The sequence below is a fragment of the Pocillopora verrucosa genome, chromosome 7 (assembly GCF_036669915.1).
Source record: "Pocillopora verrucosa isolate sample1 chromosome 7, ASM3666991v2, whole genome shotgun sequence".
In the NCBI taxonomy this organism is placed as follows: domain Eukaryota; kingdom Metazoa; phylum Cnidaria; class Anthozoa; order Scleractinia; family Pocilloporidae; genus Pocillopora; species Pocillopora verrucosa.
Window position 1 is genome coordinate 23,556,649 of NC_089318.1, and position 17,709 is coordinate 23,574,357.

General features: G+C 37.6%; 5 protein-coding genes across 8 annotated transcripts in view; 2 read left to right on the forward strand and 3 right to left on the reverse strand.

Moving 5' to 3' along the window:
- Nucleotides 1–3,863: 3,863 nt before the first annotated feature.
- On the forward strand, nucleotides 3,864–6,283 carry LOC131792180 (carbohydrate sulfotransferase 6-like). The gene has a single exon (XM_059109558.2). It carries the CDS (start codon nucleotides 3,999–4,001, stop codon nucleotides 5,253–5,255), a length of 1,257 nt encoding a protein of 418 aa, XP_058965541.1. The 5' UTR covers nucleotides 3,864–3,998; the 3' UTR covers nucleotides 5,256–6,283.
- LOC131792181 (DNA-directed RNA polymerase II subunit RPB9-like) lies at nucleotides 5,552–9,320 on the reverse strand. Its single transcript, XM_059109559.2, has 6 exons — nucleotides 9,167–9,320; nucleotides 8,984–9,038; nucleotides 8,171–8,244; nucleotides 7,417–7,491; nucleotides 6,279–6,330; nucleotides 5,552–6,101 (listed from the first exon to the last, which is right to left on the reverse strand). Exons 1-6 carry the CDS (start codon nucleotides 9,229–9,231, stop codon nucleotides 6,042–6,044), a joined length of 381 nt encoding a protein of 126 aa, XP_058965542.2. The 5' UTR covers nucleotides 9,232–9,320; the 3' UTR covers nucleotides 5,552–6,041.
- A 132-nt stretch (nucleotides 9,321–9,452) lies between these two features.
- Nucleotides 9,453–16,799, forward strand: LOC131792019 (uncharacterized). 2 transcript variants are annotated; one of them, XM_066169595.1, is made up of 3 exons: nucleotides 9,453–9,765; nucleotides 15,025–15,363; nucleotides 15,735–16,799. In XM_066169595.1, exons 2-3 carry the CDS (start codon nucleotides 15,045–15,047, stop codon nucleotides 16,358–16,360), a joined length of 945 nt encoding a protein of 314 aa, XP_066025692.1. In that variant the 5' UTR covers nucleotides 9,453–9,765; nucleotides 15,025–15,044; the 3' UTR covers nucleotides 16,361–16,799. The 2 variants fall into 2 exon arrangements, with proteins under 2 accessions (XP_066025692.1, XP_058965363.2); XM_059109380.2 differs by lacking the exon at nucleotides 9,453–9,765 and adding an exon at nucleotides 14,381–14,705.
- LOC131792147 (uncharacterized) lies at nucleotides 9,862–12,785 on the reverse strand. The gene is made up of 4 exons (XM_059109520.2): nucleotides 12,434–12,785; nucleotides 11,703–11,795; nucleotides 11,081–11,206; nucleotides 9,862–10,600 (listed from the first exon to the last, which is right to left on the reverse strand). The coding sequence occupies exons 1-4, from the start codon at nucleotides 12,500–12,502 to the stop codon at nucleotides 10,490–10,492; spliced, it is 399 nt and encodes a 132-aa protein (XP_058965503.2). The 5' UTR covers nucleotides 12,503–12,785; the 3' UTR covers nucleotides 9,862–10,489.
- Nucleotides 16,650–17,709, reverse strand: part of LOC131792009 (uncharacterized) — a 32,513-nt gene continuing 31,453 nt past the window's right edge. For all 3 annotated transcript variants that reach the window (XM_059109370.2, XM_066169583.1, XM_066169584.1), the window contains one exon: nucleotides 16,650–17,568. In XM_059109370.2, the coding sequence (XP_058965353.2) occupies nucleotides 17,446–17,568 (123 nt within the window). In that variant the 3' untranslated portion in view covers nucleotides 16,650–17,445. The remainder of the gene's footprint in view (nucleotides 17,569–17,709) is intronic.

Consider the following 17,709-nt stretch of genomic DNA (forward strand, 5'->3'; position numbering starts at 1 on the left):
GTTCAGTTCGAACCTCAGACCTTCAGATTCCGCGCTCTGATGCTCTAACCACTGAGCCACAGAGACTCCGCGGTGAGAATCATCTTTTTCTATTTCTTTACCGAGCTGAAAACTTACCATCTCTCTTAATTCTATCAACAAGGAAATTCATTGAAAATGCGCAAATTTTCTTTCGTAAACGGAGTCATAATTTACAGTATGAGCATGATTTCTCTCAAGCATAAAAAAAATCCACCCTCTAAACCCGCAAGCGGTAACAGGAGTTCACGTACGTGCTGACTCAGAAATATGATACCTGTTAAGACAAGAGTACACACTTTTTCACGGCCAAGTTTGCGAAAGCAGCCCCGCGCTTTCCAGAAGTTCAACCGGCACGATTCGAGAAATGTCATGTGAAAAGAACTCTCGAGAAATGACCCTTAAACATTTCTTGATCAGGTTTAAAGGTATTTTTGTGTGGCATTAACAACAAGTTGGCTGAATAAGTTTTGAGTTTTTTACATAGAACAAGAAGCATTGGTAGATAAGAGGATTTGTCATATTTTTAACCTCTGTCAATAATTTGGTTCTAACAACTAGCATTCTATTTTAGTCGAGTACTTCTTCTAAAAAATATTTTAAGTGCTAGGCTAATAATTTTCTAAGAATAACTAATGAACTTCGGCGACCACTTTGTAGAGAGATTTATTGGCCTGTAATTAAAATATGTAATTTGAATTTTTAATGATCGTGTGTTTATCTTATCTCATCATCTACAAGAGCAATTTTTATTTTTTTAGGTCCTTCCTTCCTTTTCCTTCCGGGCATAACAATTTCATGAAAAAAATCTCACCTTGAAGCCATAAAAAAAATACAAGATTATTTTAAGCATTACAAGGTTTGGTAGTTTGTTTCCACTGGTTCCATCAGTAAGTTTTTATTTGAGTAATTCATCATTCCTTTCAATCAGAAGCCGACTCCAAAAAATTATATTTCTTGGTGACAAACGTAATAAAAAAAAGAAAAAAAAACTAGAGTTAATTGAATTATGATGTAATCTATATCGGATATTAATAATTATTTTTTCTTATCGCAGTTTATCAGAAAGAGTTGTAATTAAAACAACGCTCCATTCACACCCCTGAGGACAAAACAACAAATTACAATTCATTAGATATGATAACCCTTTATTTCCTTGGCTGTTCCAATAACCTACAGGTCTGTGTGGTGGATGATTGAATTTCGTATACTATAGGTCGTATTTCACGACAATTGACGTCAAAGTACACTGAAGAAACAGAACATTGAAGAAGTGACACATCCGCCCACGATCTTAAGAACATACTTTCCTTTTTTTTTTTTTGGCACATACCTCCCATCTGACATTATTCAAACGCTTTACTTTTCAGTTCACTCCAAAAAAAATAAGAAGTTGTGCACCGTGTTGTACCAGATAAACAAAGCAAACTTAAACACGTATAAATATTGCAGAAAGTTTAACCTCGGTGCTACATTAACTAACACCGCCAGGAAATGGGTCGGGTTTAGGTGTGGGCCAATAACAGCACCCAAAAATTGATAAATAATCGAATAATTATTTTTGTACATAAAAAACAATGTCTTTCCATTCAGCTTCCTTAGAGTGTCGATGATGAGGCTATAATCTTCAGTTTAAGTGTTCAAAAATAACACACGCTGGGATTTTTTTTTGCCATTTTTAAATAGCAAGGCGTGATTGGTGACCAGACAGGCTGACGTTCAAGATAATTTGTAAAAAATGAACCTCGTCTGCATCATTTTTTTTTTAAATAAATAGAAATAATTTTTCTGAAAAAAGGAATTTTGGTAACTTTAATACTTATGAGTCTGTAGACTGAATATTTTGTTCCTTTGTTTGTTCTTTTCTGTTTTCAATCCTAAAGCTTCTCAAAGTCATACTACAGAATACTAATTATATTACACAGAATACTAATTATATTTCAAAACAAACTAGCAGGAACTGTTCAAGAGAAACTTTTGCAGCTTTAAAGGAAGAGTTTTTATCACTTTGATAGTGGACTAATCCCTTTAAAAGTGGACGTGACAACAGATATCAAAGCATGAAAAGGTTCAAACTGAACAATCGGGAGTCATGAGACGTCGCGATGTTGTCGCGACAAAAATTCAGAACATCCAGACGAACAGGTTAAAGTATAGCTTCGTGCCAGGAGCCATTACCATTATGGGCTCCTGCTACGTGGTTATACGAGACCATGACAATAATTACATGAGAACCTAATCAAACCAGAAACAAGTCGACTGTCTGTTTAAATATATTTAATAACATTTTAAAGTGAAACTTTCCTTTCGATTACATCGTTTCAACTGTTTTCATTTGTCTATCCGCCATTTTGAATTTTTATGCAGGTTACCGCTGAGCACTGTTCGTTATTCCATGTTCCTCGTTTCCCCGTCATTCTATACTTCAGTAACGTCTTTCCATGACTTACCACTACATATTTATTCAAATATAAAACTCAACACCTTTCCTATTTTAAAATCACCGTGACATAATTGCTCATGGGAGGACAAAGGCGACAGCCTTGAAACAATAGTCGTGTGCATGAGACCTCTACCGAACAGACAGTGCGAGACGAAATTTGTTGATGTCAATGATGAACTACAAGAAGTTGCTCAGGATCAGGAAGTGATTATTCCGTCTAAAGAAGCAAGTCAAATATCAAAAAAATTCATTATTACATTAATTGCATTTCTAAAACGATTAAAAATTTATGCACCTGTTCCTCTATTTGCGCGCTGAAATTAACCAAGCGGACACCGAGGGTCTCAATGGTGTGATGTCTTTTACGGCTAATGGTTAAAATTTCGCTATTTTACGGTTAATGATTAACATCTGACCATTGTTGTCACCAGATGTTTTCTTACGGTTAAATTTTGTTCCGAGTAATGATTAAAATTAGTCTATTTTTACGCCTGAAGGCAAAATTTTTAGGCTGTTTTACGGCTAACGGTTTACCCCATTGTGATTCCCCAATCCCCCATCCGATTGATAAAGGAAAAGAGCCCCCAGTCACTCTCCAATGGAGCGGAATATTTACTAGATAAAACCCTTTATTTGTGTAAACATGTCTGTTGTGTTTCATGCACATCAATACTTAAATCGAATGCTCGTGTTTTCAATCGGGATATAACCATCAAGCGCAGGAGCACTATGCCAACTCTCAGCTTAATTCATCCTTGCGTCTCGCTCTCCACACCAAGTAATAGTTGATTACCAGAGTCCAATTTCTTAATTGGGCACGGGCCCACTTCTTAATAAATCTGACAGAATTAGACAGCTGAATTGGGGCTTAAAGTATAAACACGTCGTCTCTTTTGAAAGTTTTCAGTGATTATTATATTATTTTACAATCAAGTCGTTATCTTAGCACAAAGAATCGCCCCAAAGAAGACCCAAGTCTTACTTCGAATATCAAATATCAGAGTTTGAACTTAGGACAATAATTGGCCCATTTTCTCTTATGATAGTGACACCGATTCCACCAGTTGAAAGAAAACAAAGAAATGTATGCATAATATATTCAAGTTCTACTGGCAACGTCGTCTCTAACAGAAAAATGCTCAGAACCGAGAGTACAATTTGGAAACTGATTTAGATACAAAGCGTGGAACTCACTAAAACTATAACGAAAGCTCTTTTATCGAACACGAATAGATTTTTGCACACAAAGCAGAGTAATTGTTTCAATTCATTTACTTCAGATATACATCTTTGAATATTCTTTCCTTACTTTCTCTCAACAGATTGCATACATTACCATGCGCTAACGCTAACCCGAAATTTGAAAAATCATGTAAATAAGATCTACAATAGGCGACTCGTTCTTTCCAAAGGGTGTTGAATTTCCTAGCAACACGTATCGTATCATTTGAGCGTTACGCACAATTCGCAAGTCATCAATTTTCTTTCCCACATTTTGCTCTCGTCGCTCTGTTAAGAATTCGAAACTTCAACCAACATGACTGTAAGACGAATGCGAATGACAAGGATTTTAAAATCTATCCCATTACTAATATGTCTGCTGGTGCTGTGTTTGATCGCTTATTTTACCTTGGAGTCGTACTCTACTGAGCAGGTAAATATACGAAAGACTCAACAAACTGATGAAGAACAAGATTTTAGTAATTTGGAAAAGGACCTGACTGACTCAAAAATGGAATTCAATGATGGATCAAAAGCAGCAAGGAAAAATCTTATCGTCGTTTCACACGGTCGATCAGGTTCCACACTCATGGGGGATATTTTCAATCATCATCCTTCTGTATTTTACATGTATGAGCCTTTACAGTCCGTCGAAAGAGTCCATACGAATCTGAAGCCTGAATCGGATTACAATGACCTCGCCAAAGAGTTTCTATCCGGCATTTTTCAGTGTAAATTCGACTCTCCCGAATTATTAGCGGATATCGAGCATTTTTATCGCAAACCGGATCATCCACGTGTCAGTAAAGCCATTGCATCGCCACCTTTATGTCCTTACAGTACTTCTGATGAAAGGTGGGATCAACACCTTTGTCCTGCCATGACTAGCGAGTCTTTGGGAAGCACGTGTAAAGAGCATTACGAAATGACAGTGTTAAAGGTCCTCGTAAATCGTGTACCCGATAATAACATCGGAAGTATTTTAGGAGCATGCGACACAATGGATACTAACTGCAGAATTATATTCCTCGTAAGAGATCCCAGAGCTGTAATCGCTTCCGCGCTCAGCGTGGGGTTCTTCAAAGACAACCGGGGAGATTCTTCAAGGCTGGGAACTCGAGAATTTAGCTACTGGACCTGTAAGGAGACTGAAGACAACTTGGAATCTATAAGAAAACTGCCGAAGTCTCTGCGCAACCGGATCAAATTCCAACGCTACGAAGACCTAGCACTGGACCCGTTGAAAGAACTTTCAGCTCTCTACGAGTTTGCTGGGTTGTCTGTCCTGGATAGTGTGAGGACTTGGCTTAACGAGACAACACGGCAGAGCAGGAGTGCCTGTAATCATGCACAGGACGGGGAACAAGCTACATGCACCAAGGATGACGCATGGCTGGCAGCAAACCGCTGGAGATGGAAAGTGCACCCTCATGAAATTGATGTTATTGAACATTACTGCCGAGGTGTGATGCTTCTAATGGGTTACAGACCTGTAGACAGGTCGCATGAATTACTGGCTAATGTAAAGATACCTCTTTTCAGCCGCAATTTTGAAGCAAGGAACTGGTTTTAACGTTGAAAATAGTCTGCGCAAGTTCCTCCATCGTAGGTCTGCCTACAGAATTAATTGCACTGTTCTTAAATTCAAATTTAAACAAGCTTTTCCGAGTCCATGGAATAAAATGTTACATATGTAACGATACTATGGAAGGAAAATTGAACAAATGAGAAGAGTGAGCAATTCGACACCTGCACCACCACGGAGCCATGTGACAGCCTTTTACACAATTAAAATGAATACATACGTTCTACAGCGTGTGAACCATAGGGATCAATCTGGATCAACGTAGCAGAAGCGCCAGACTAGTGTCTGAGAGGCAAGGCTCGAATCCACTCGAAGATTTTATTTTCTTTTTGGAATCGCAGCACTACTCCTATAACAACATTCTGTGATTCCTTATCAATCATGAAACAAAACAGAAAGCCTGCTGAGTCTAATTATCTTTTTTTCACGAACGACCGCACCAAACTTATCACAATGTGCATGCTCTTAAATCTCCTAGCGACTCGTTAAACCTTTTCCTCATGGGCAATGAAATCGATAGGAATTAAAATTTAATTTAGGGAAAAATAATGTGGAATCGGGGCTAACCACGTCATTACTTAGGACAGCGAAAAACTAAGTGAACTGAAAAACACACAGTCTCTCTCTTCTTATACTAAACATTAAATGTTTTCGAACAGTAATAATGGTTTCATCTTGCTTTTTCCTGATGAGCCATTAGGACGTCTGCAGCAGGAGTTGGTAATGTTCCCTTTATAATTTTTCACTGTACGTTGAAGTTCAGTGAGTTGTCTCTCATTCAGTCCACCTGTTTCCACAGTTAACCGCTGTACACACATAGTACAATCTCATTTGCTGTTAAAAAACAATGAGAAAAAAGGATATGTTCAGATTGGTTCACGCAGAAGGTTGAAATTTCAAAACCGAGTTTACCGGGACTTGATTGGGAAATATGAGAAAAAAATGGATAGATAATACGTACTGAATATCAACAGGTTAGTTAGATTAACAGTAGATTTAAAAAAAACTTACATCTGCTTTGCTGGATTGTGATTGGAAAAACACTGCCTCACTGTGACCACATCTAAAACAATAAAAAATGGTCAAAAAAGAGGAACATGTGTATGTATTAAATCAGTAGGAGGCATAGAGGTCTAATGTTAATCAGTTGAACAGCTGATCAAATATTCAGGGTTTGGGCTGAGACTGGGCCACTGTGCTGCTACACTCTTGAGCAAGACACTGTTCACTTACAGAGCCTCAGTCCAACCAGAAGTATGGATGGGAACCGATCAATGAATTGTACAGTACACACTAAGAACTCATAAATTTTGAAATCCCAGAAGACTACTTAAAGCAAAGAAACAGTTCTTTTAATTCAAGTATTGTGCTACTGTTAAAGATAAATGTAGTTTCTCAAACAAAGGTATATGTATACAAGCAAATTAACCCTTTAGCTCTGATTGAGATCTGATTGTTAATTCTCCTTTCTAGCTGCTACACATTCCCTAGTAAACTAGTTATGTGAATTTGGTGTTAGATCAAGGTAACCTCTACTTGACAAGTTTGAGTAATCTCATTACCTGTTTGCTGGATAATGTATGGATATTATTTGGAGAAGTGACATGAAAATCACTTTTGGGAGTTAGATGGTTAAGTAACTATGACAAATGACTCTATGAGCAACAGGTAAATAGTTGTTAACCCTTTCACTCCCAGATCAAATTTTTAATTCTCCTTGCTGTCAACCATACAATTCTTATAATGTTAGTTCAAAGAATTTAGTATTGGATCAACTAATTATCCCCAAATTGGTAGTTTTCTTTATTCTCATTGCTTGCCTGGTTGATATTGTATTGATATTGTAAGGAGAAATTCTGTCTTGGTCACTCATGGGATTAAAGGGTTAACCATGACAAGGCATGGTTAAATTACAGCATTTAGAATGACTCTGCGTACTGGTTACACAGTGCATCAGGTATAGAGGTATAGTTTTGACCCCTGATAAGCCACTGTGAAGCAAAATAAACCACTAATTGTAAATTCAAATTTTCACTGGATTGCTGTGAAATTTTCCCTTGCTTTGTTTAAAAGTCAACTCATTCTATTTATTTATTTTTTTAAACAACCAATAGAAAACAGTTTTTGTGCCAAATGGAAGTTCACTCACTTGGGACATAAATGGTCCTCTGTTCTTGGTAATGTAGGATCAGCAACAACATCTGTTACAATCTGTGTCAGTTCACTGTATCATAACAAAAATATATGAATGTGGGAGTGTTATGATTCATTTGGAAAGATAAGAACACTGACTGATCTAAACAGACAATTTATGTGACCAAAAGCCAGTTGGTGCATCCAGGGATTGAATTTGTTTCAATTATTTCTCCGTGCTATGTATTTTGGCCCAATTATGAGGGACCAAACACACTTATTCTCCAACTGCACTAAACAGAGTATGAATAACACAAGAATCAACCACAAATATTGAGCAATATAGCAAGTTGTTATCTGGAAAGTTCTTTTTTTGTGCATAAAAAAACCTGTTTGACAGGTTGGCCACTCTTGTGTTATTTGTTTCAAAGGAATACACATCATTGTTTGTATTTTGACTCAGCCTGTGAGATTGTCAAAATATGACACAACTAGTAAAATTATTCAGCAATAGTACACTCCAAAACATCTAACTAGAAATATGTCACAGATGTCATGAGTTCAACTCCTGTACAAGCCTGCATATCTATTTTTTCCTGCTTTAATTTTTAACAATTGCTTAAGTAGTGTTCATCACTATCAAAATTACTCTCACACTTAAGATATATATAGTCAAAATTCCTGTTCAAAATTCCTAGCACCTGATATCAAGCTTTCATGAAAAAAGAGTTGAATGCATGTTGCATTTGGTCTGGCTATGGCCCACTTACTTGACTTCATGTGTGATCTTGTTCACATAGATGCAACTGTTGTCGGCTTCTTGCTGATAGTCACAATTTCTACACTGAGAAAGGTATCCCCAAAGAAAACTTTATAAAACATTTTTTTCTACATTGTGAAATCAATATTAAGCCAGTGGTTTAATATTAGCCTGTTAGTGGCAATCCACAGATTTTAGAACAGCAGACCATATTCACTCTGACGAAGGGAAAAGATTAGAAAAGGCACCTTTCACACTCTTTGCAGTGGCCAATTTACATTATCAACTCAATTGATAATACCAAATTACTTGTCACCCTCTGTTTAGCCTACAAGTAGGAGCTTATATTAAAACTTCACCTTAAGACACTTCCACCTATTACAACATCAGCTGCCACTTAAGGAAAGAGTTGCTGAAACTCATGCAAAAACAAAGGCAGGGGGAAGAAACCTTGCAAATTCCATGTTCCTTAATGCTTCATAGTGATGTCTCTTTTTTTAAGCTGTATTTCAAATAACTGAAAGTGGGTTGTTGGTTTGTAAACTGCAGGTCGATGATTTCCAATTACCAGAGTAGATAAATTTCAACCTAGCAACAGGTTCACATGGTAATTATATATTTTAAAAACAGTAATGTTTGAGGACACGTGTAGATGAGTGTACTTGAACAACTATAATTCCTTGTAACTCTGAATATTTTGCCATGCGTCAGAAGCTATATGTAATAGACAATCTGTGAAAAACAATGAAGTTTTTCTTGATGTCGATCGGCCACAATACCGCCGAATGGTAGAAAGTTCTTAGGAAATGAAACTTTAACTTACAGCATATAACAGTATCTTGTTATCTTTGTCTTCCTTTGGGTACAACATGTTGTTGCTACAAAGGAAAAGAAGTGTTTATCCGTAAGCTTTTACAAGTTAAATTTAACTATAGACAAGCAAATGAAACATAAGAATGATTTGTAGGTAATTTACAAAATACCCGGCACAAAAACACAGTCTTACCATTCTTGGCAAAATTTAATGCCCACAAAACCCGGTCCATTATCTGAATGATTTCGAAAACTCATTCTCAAGAAGAATATTTGATGAGTTACAATAACACGCGATTCGACATGAAGAAAATGAAGGATCTCACAAAATGGCGACCAGAGGAGTGGGAAACTGGGAACTCTACGTAATAAGACCGCTGACTGCTTGCTTGGCCTCCCAGGTGTCGAGCTCTTTACTATAAGACACGCTCACGCCTACAAGACATAGTGAATTCCTAATCGCACTTGTGGGTCAATACGAGGGAAAACGTAACCCAAACGAAAAATGCAATTGGTGGAAGAGCAGGCGAATGCCACTGATTCGACTTTGGGTGTCAGTGGCCATGTGGGGCGCGGGGAAACGCCGGCTTGCAGACACATTTTGTCTCTAGCTCGCAGCGAAGTAACCTTTTTTACATAAGTGGACGGGATATTCTCGCCATCTTGCTTCGAGAAATTTCTAAGGGTTTTGCGTGCGGTATTGGATGCGAGTTAGACAGCAGTTCAGCCAATAGAAGTGGTCAAATTTGGGGTGCAGAGTTATACTGCAAGAATGGCCCCAGGGGGAAGTGGGTAAGTTCATCATTACTTGGGAACAAATACACTGCGAATTACAAGTGAGACAACTTATTGAAAATTCAGCTCTGCTGTGCTCTTTCGTAAGCGTCCTCGCTTTTTCCAATTGTATTACGTCACGAGAAAATTTCCCGCATGACAATCCTGTTCTGTAAATTCTAATTTTATTGTATTCTCCATTGTATATGTTCAATCAGAAATCTCGTTCATCGAGAAATGATTATTTCACGTTAGGATTAAACGTATCGTTGTAATTGTTTTGTCCACGTTCGGAGTAAAATGTTTGTACCACGTGGACAAGCGATTGATATGCAATTGCTAACTTAAGGCGCTGTCCATTAATCATTCACCAATCAAACATAATAATCTCTTCCTAATCTATGTTTGAGTTGAAGCCTAATACGCTGTTCGACATAAGAAACGATGAAATTAAAAAATTGTTGGAATCGCTAAGAGCTTAAATCGGTGCGCCACCTTGTTCATCTCGAGGTCGGTTGGCTCACTGAACGATGTTCCGCGTAGATCACGGAACTGAGGCGGCGCAAGCTAGATCTCAAATTTCCCGGTAGTAAAATGCTTACACTGCAAAAAAACGGCCACACAAGGATAACAGGGCAGAAGATTGCAAAAATGTTAGTACGCTGTAATTCTATTCTTTATGAATGTTTCTAATAATTAGTTTCAAACGGGTATTCCCACAGTTTCTTGGTGTTCTGGAGGGTTAGGACTTTGAGCCACTCGTTGATGAAGAACCGTTAATTGCTGGTAGTTTAACAGTACTTTGTCTGGGTTTTCCTGTTGAGCTGTCTACCGCTTGAACTGGTCCGCTGACCTGAAAAACAACAAATAAATGACCCATGAGATAAAAACAAATCGCCCTTGTTCACTACAAAATACTTAACAAAAATTCGAGCCATGGAGCAATTCCGTTTACGAGTAAAAAGTATTAATAGATTGGCCTAAACAACATACTTCCACAAAGTGTCCCAATACACCAGGAAACTGTGGGAATACCCGTTTGAAAACTTATACTGAACTACTGTATTCACCGTGATCTGATTTTTAGATAAGGCCTCATCCGTAGATAGATGGCAGATATTTTTTACACGATCCAAACGTGAGCTATGTGAGACGCCTTCTAATTTAGCAATTTGCTGATGGTTTTCTTATTCTTGGTTTTTGGATATGGTTTGAAGAATTGGCCAGGTGATATCTTGTAAGTGCGAGGTAGCAATAATTATTCAAGTCTACCGATTGAGTCATCTTTCATCTCTTTTCCTCAAGGGATGACCCTCGAGACAACTCGTTATACCTTTCTCTTTGTCTCGTTGGTACTTGTCACGGGAAATCTCTTCTTTTTCGATGTCATAATATCCACAATTCTTTGCAGTAGCTTGTGGTTTTGTTTTTCGATTACAGCCTGTCGTTGCTCTTCGGCCTGTAATGATCAAAAGAGGACCGCAGAAAATTAACATTCGTCAGTGACTGACGAAAACAGCCAGAGAGTGCAGTTGCTCTAAAATACTTAAATGATCTTTGTTTAATGGTCTTCCTTTGGACTTTCAAAATATAAAATCCTCTCTATTGAACAGCCACTATGTTAAATTAGTACCGAGGAAAGGAAGATGTGTAAGTATTAAAATTCTCATTTTTATGTCCACTCTAGCTGACGCTAACAAAGGTTGGCAGTCAGGAAAAGAGAAAGAATTGACACGCAACCAATGAGATCTCAAAGTAAACACAAGAAAACTTCCCGAAGTGCGGAAAAACTTAAGTAACTAAATGGCGATCTATTCTAAGTCAGTCATCGGATTGCGATGATTATTTGAGAGTGAAGCGTGACTTTTTTGGAACAATCACAGAGCGAAGAGAGAAAAAAATCAATATAGCCCCGAGTTGTTTTCAACATTCGATAGAAAATTAGGAAAGCTCACCATAATCCGCCTGAATCTCATTTGCATCTGGGCCTCTTCGTCGTTAAACTGAAGTGTGGTTTCTCCTTTTAACGTAGATTTTGTCTCTTTAAGCTGCAGGAGAAAAAGTACTTCAAAAAGTACCACAACAATGAAAATACTGAACGAGGCTTTGACTGGTAAATTATTTATGCAATCAAAGTCCTTTAAGCTCCTTTTAGTGCTTGTCGACATGCGTGAAGGTTTATGTTTGTACCAAGCGCGCGCTTATTGCGTAAGTCTAGAGATTCAAAATCTAATGTAGATCCCTCTGTTTTGAGAAATTACTCAAATATTTGGTAAGCATGTCAAGTAGAACTTTTATGGAAACAATTCCTTAACAACAATTTTCAAGGGGAAGACGTGTTTTCGAGCAATGGAGTTCTATAAAAACACCTCATGGTAAACCACAATAACAACTGCATTAACAAAGTAAACAAGGTAATGAAGGGATAACAAAAGCCAATTTTCAAAGATTCATGCATAACCTACAGTACCTCAAATGAAGCTCTCTTATTTCCTGAGGACAAACCTCACACTCATTGACTTTTCTAAAGTAGATAACAACTCTTGACATTGTAAGGTTTGCTTGTTGTTACTTGACACAAACACCAAAACATACACACGAAATTACAACACCGACAGGATTTCTTTACTTTGATTCCTTTAATTGTTTCTCCCTCAAGTAAAAGATGAATTGATAATGTTCTTACTCTCTGTCGGTGTTTTTCGTAAGTCATCTGCTGCCATTTCTTCTCCAAAATGTTTCCCGACTGTGCCATCTTTGTCACGTCCGTCGGCAACTGAGTTGAGAATGCACGCGAAGTTGTAATGGTTTCCTGAAGTAGATCCTGAAAGTACGGAAATACCTCTGCCGACAAACTTCTTGCGTTGCAATTGTTTATCACCCGAACGCAATATAAACAGCAACGTCTGCCCTCAACATAGCTGCGAATGGAAAACTCGAATTGTTATATCACCTTTCGTAATTTAATTAGTAGAATACCTAACTCCTCAGTTTAAACAATCCTCAGACAATGCCACTGTCCTTGCTAATCCATTGAATTCATTGTATCTTTAGAAACCAGATTATTTCATAGACACATTTCACAAACCTACATTGTCTTGCAAATTTTTGAGTTTGTAATTAGAGATGCCAGAAAACTATGCCGTATACTTCCGGCACTTTGAGAAGTAATCTATAAATTGTTGTGTTGTCTACATGAAATAAATACGGTTATTCCTAAAATCTATGCAATCTGTATGATCTCACATTTTTTTATGGTAAACAAAGAGATTTGAGAGGAGAATTATCCGTCTAAGGTGATTTTGAAATTGTGAGTAATTTGTACAGATTGACAATTTATAAACAACATATGTACACTTTCAGGAAATGAAAGCAGATTTACGGAAAGCGCATGAGACTGGCATAGAAAATTGGCGCCGAATATACATGCATTCTGACATGGCAGAAAAGATTTTTGTTTCCAAAAATATGCGTGTAACTACCACGAAAATTCGTCACACTTCCTAGAAACTGCAGCATACTCTGGAAAATTGGCCACTGATTCTACCACGAGTTCATATAACAGCTGATCAAATTGAACAACCTTATTTTTTTTCGCTTTAATGGCAGCTGTGCAAAGCGTCCCTCAATTTGTGGACATGATTAAGACACGGTCAAACTTGAATCCAGCGCCCATCCTTGAGCAGTTTTGCGACATCTTAGTAATGTTATCATCAAAGGTCAGAACTGGTTTATTGTCCACCAGATATTTTTCCTTTGTTTTTTTTTCCTCAGCAAACTCTCAGAACTTTGAAATCGATGGTCCCTCTTTGGGGACATGGGCTTAATCCAAAATGTCAAAACATTTAAAAATGGATTAAGGACAGAGTGGAGGTAGTGCAGCCACCAGATATTGCAAAACCATGGTCTAACATAGAAACCACATTTTTAAGGGGGCCCCCCACCCCTCAGGATAATAGAGCTATTCCCCGTCGAGTTCTCCCCGCTCTTCCCCCCATATATTTTAAGGCCTCTCCCCCCCACCCCTCAGCGTAATAGAGCTATTCCCTGTTGAGTTCTCCCCGCCCATCGCCCCTTATATGCATCGTGCTACACTCAAATCTAGAGGGTCATAAAAAGATCTTTAACAACGTTTTATGAATATCTCCTTCTAAAAGAAGATCTTGTGTTTCCTCGAATCACTTTTCCTAACCAAAACTTCGCCGAAAAGTCATATTTGCAAACCCGCCCAGAGGATCAAGAAAATCAGGTAAACAGCTCTCCCAGTAAACCAATCTTCTAGAAATTTAAAAACTTAGTATCTTAATGTATAATGACAAAGATAAACACCGGAACTAAATTTAAACACACTGAAAAAAATTTAAAAGGGTACCAACTATTTGTTTAAGGGTTTTCCGAAGTCCACTGGACCAATGAATAGTGCACCTTTTAACTGTTAGGGAGAAAAAAACCGCAAGTAAAGATTATTTTTTTCCTCTACAACTTTTTTCCAAATTATGCTCTTTCTCAAAAGTGATATTTTCAAAATTGGTTGGTTTCAGCTTCATTTAGTTAGATTCGTGTTTGTTTATATAGGACTTTAACTGCATTTGATTTACCAAGTAGATATAAAAAAAGCTCCTTCGATTGTTGTTGTTTGTTTTGAGTCTTGTTAAGTAAAGTTAAACACTGTTTACCTGTTGTGTGGTGATCATATTGTTTCTTCCATTAACTTGACATTGGCACTGGATGTTTAGAATAACTGACAATCATCGAGGGTGGTTATTAACGAGTTTGACGAACCATCCAATTAGCTGCGTCATGGCACAAGTAAATCCATAGTAGGGAAAAACTTCTCCTTCAATCGCTCTGATTCAAGATGAGAGGTGTTTTTGTCAAGTCCTTCTCCTCTCTGTTCACACTCATGCTGATAACGCCCTCTGTTTTGGCAAGGAGTTTGCATAGCAGTCAAAACAAAGGTAAGAAAACATTTGCCTCACTTTGTAACGAGTGCTATGGAAGCGTGATTCTTTATTTTTCTTGCAAGGCTATTTCAGTAAAATTAAACCTAGCAGGGTTTACTACACGCGCTTAGGTTGGTCAAAGATCTAGAGCCATCGTGTTTCATACTGACGGATGAGCCCATTGCTATTTTACATGCCCACTTGACCAAACTTAGAGTTGAGAGAACACGAGAAACCTTTGCCGTAATTATACGATGTTATATACAACAAAACTATATTTATCGTTGAGAATTAACCGCCTTAGTTATTTGTATCGTTCTTGTTTATCGATCAGGTGATTGCCGTTCTCTGAAAATGAGGAACAACGCAGGAAATCACGCCAAGAAATGTTATCCTGGGTACCCTCGAAAACAAGTCTCCTATTTGCCTTACCGAATTTGCTACCGAAGATTCTTCGCAGGTATGAAACCACCGGAAGGTTTGCGAAGAAGCAATTCGCACAATCCCAATATTAGATATATCTGTCAGAGGCCAGATGAAAAACGCAAGAGTCAATTTGGAACAATGTTTGACGAAAGTTTGGGACTGGCCGTATTTTCAGCTTACACCTTAACAACCAAAGATGTTGATTTCCAGCATCGAGCTCGCCCAGCTTCGTGGGCCAAAACACCAGGTATTTGCTTAAAATTTTGAGCTAAAATAGCTTTTTTTCGGAAATTTTCAAATTGTTGGAATCGTATCGCGAAATCAGAAGAGGCTGGGGTTCGAATCATACCGAGGGGCTCAACCTTTTAATCCATGTCCTTGCTCTCCCCCACACATCTTGATGACAAATACAAAAGAAATCACGAAATGGTCCTCACAAGAGAGCTGCGTGCAATTAAAGAAATTGCACGCTAGTTTATATAGTTTCTTGTTCGTTGGGTAAAGCAACCGATAATGGAGGCTGAAGGTAGAATCGTCACGAGAGACTCGGGTTTCTTCTTTCTAACCTCACGCTATAGTCACAAATGTTTAACATCTTCCTTTATCTTAAAAAAATAGGCATTGAAAATCAGGGAAGTGATGCAATATACCCCAGCTTACCATACGTTAGAGGTCAATTGGTACCAGCACTTACTTTATCAAACACCGGAAAAGGTGACGAGGGTTGGCTATCGACTTTCACCTACACAAACGCTGTTCCACAACGGCCAGATTTTAACATGGGAGAGTGGTTTGAGTTTGAAAACAAGATTCGATCTTATGCCAGAAATGACTGCATACCGAATCGTGGCAAGCTGTATCTTCTAACCGGCACGTCATTCGTTCATTCCGAACCTGACTGGCCGATTTGGCCGAGAGATCCTAAGAGACAACCTTGGTTGGCTAATATCAAAGATAATTATCTCATTCCTGATAGTCCTCCGATAGCCATTCCAGTATCTTTGTGGACGGCTGGTTGTTGTATTGACTCGAAAAATGGAACTGTGACGGGGAATTTTGCGGTGATTGGGAACAACGAAGAAGATCCTCAACTGATGCACACGAGGCAAATTTCAGTAGAACAGTTGCAAAGAATCCTCAAACAAGACGTAAAAGCAAATGAGAATTCAAACAGAGTGAAGCTCTTCCCAGCCATACGAGATTGTACGAAGGAGTCCAAAGAAATCACTTTACCATGGGCTTGAAGGGCTGCAATAGGTCTATACGTGGGTGGGGTGGGGAGGAATATGCACCTCTCCTCAGAAACTTTCTGCTATTACACTTGACTATTACCAGTCCCCCAAGGGGCAAACATTTCCCAAAATTGAACCGTTAATTGTGATGAACGATCCAGGGCGATTCGAAACGAAAACTCAAATTTGAAAAAGTGCGAAGGTTGTCAGAAAGATTTTGTGTGGTTGTATGTTACATCATATATAATAGGCCAAAGTTGAAAAGAAAAAGAGAGAAGGCAAAAAACACATCAAAGCTGGCATAACGTTATATATTTTCTAAAACTTTCGGCTGTAAAGTAAAATATAACTTCTATTGCGCTAAATTTAAATAATGAGAGTAAGTACTATGGAATTTTAATTACAACTTAAGTTACAATTACACCATGTAAATCTAAAACTATCCTTTTAATTCTCACACTTTCATCCTTTACCTCTTTTCTTGTTGTCACTATTCATCTTAATTAGCATTGTTCTACTTACTATATAATTCAACTTCCAATGCTTTGTACAGTAATTAACTGAAGATGACAGAAGTTTCTGTCGAAAAATGTTTTACAGACTCAAAAGTTTTGTTGCTTTCTCTAAATTCTTGACTTGCCTGCTAATATCAAGACCCTAAGTTAAAATTGAAGTGACTGTGATGATTTCTATAACTAAACGTACTTAGCTTTGGTTTTGTTTATATAAGAACAATAAATGATCCTTCATAAAAATTAGGGTTTCTAAATATGCAAAGTGCATGTATGGATAAATAGAATTCTTTCAACTATGTGTAACAAACTATTAAATAAAATTCCTTAGTCTACCCAACTTGATGAGTGTTTTCTCAAAGTTTGATGTAAGACTGCCTTCCTGATTTTTTTTCTAAAAGAAGTGAATAATTTCCCTTGCAATCCACTCTAAACATCCTTGAAACTGTCCATTGTGAAAATTCTTTAATATGTGCACAGGAATGTCAAAGTCCATTCTTGACACAATTCAATATGGTATAAATTTACAATTGTTTTTAACGGTTACTCAAAAGCAACAGTTGGTTATTTTCCTTTTGTCGATTGCTAATCACCGACGATCTGTAACAATAGTTTTTCAAGGTCTCCTTTCAATTCGTTCTCTATCGCAGTCCTTAACGTCTGTCCTGTCTTCTTTTGATATTCTGTTTTAACCTCAGCAAGATCAACCTACACAAACAAGCAAACAAAAAGATTAACCAAAAAAGAACAAACTAAAAAGCGAATCTTAATAACAATAATAATGATGATGATGAAAGAGCATAAATATAAGGGCCGCGGAAACTAGGGGGGAGTAAAGTAAGCCATAAT

What these genes read in the sequence shown, in the direction of transcription:
- LOC131792180 (XM_059109558.2), top strand. Translation starts at nt 3,999, where the DNA reads ATGACTGTAAGACGAATGCGAATGACAAGGATTTTAAAATCTATCCCA.
- LOC131792181 (XM_059109559.2), bottom strand. Translation starts at nt 9,231, where the DNA reads ATGAGTTTTCGAAATCATTCAGATAATGGACCGGGTTTTGTGGGCATT. An exon ending in ACAAGATACTGTTATATGCT is followed by an intron (nt 8,245 to 8,983) that starts GTAAGTTAAAGT and finishes TACCTTTCTCAG; the next exon opens with TGTAGAAATTGTGACTATCA. An exon ending in CACAATCCAGCAAAGCAGAT is followed by an intron (nt 6,102 to 6,278) that starts GTAAGTTTTTTT and finishes GTTTTTTAACAG; the next exon opens with CAAATGAGATTGTACTATGT.
- LOC131792147 (XM_059109520.2), bottom strand. Translation starts at nt 12,502, where the DNA reads ATGGCACAGTCGGGAAACATTTTGGAGAAGAAATGGCAGCAGATGACT. An exon ending in ACGAAAAACACCGACAGAGA is followed by an intron (nt 11,796 to 12,433) that starts GTAAGAACATTA and finishes TTTCTCCTGCAG; the next exon opens with CTTAAAGAGACAAAATCTAC. An exon ending in TGAGATTCAGGCGGATTATG is followed by an intron (nt 11,207 to 11,702) that starts GTGAGCTTTCCT and finishes TGATCATTACAG; the next exon opens with GCCGAAGAGCAACGACAGGC.
- LOC131792019 (XM_059109380.2), top strand. Translation starts at nt 14,606, where the DNA reads ATGAGAGGTGTTTTTGTCAAGTCCTTCTCCTCTCTGTTCACACTCATG. An exon ending in GCATAGCAGTCAAAACAAAG is followed by an intron (nt 14,706 to 15,024) that starts GTAAGAAAACAT and finishes TTTATCGATCAG; the next exon opens with GTGATTGCCGTTCTCTGAAA. An exon ending in TTCGTGGGCCAAAACACCAG is followed by an intron (nt 15,364 to 15,734) that starts GTATTTGCTTAA and finishes TTAAAAAAATAG; the next exon opens with GCATTGAAAATCAGGGAAGT.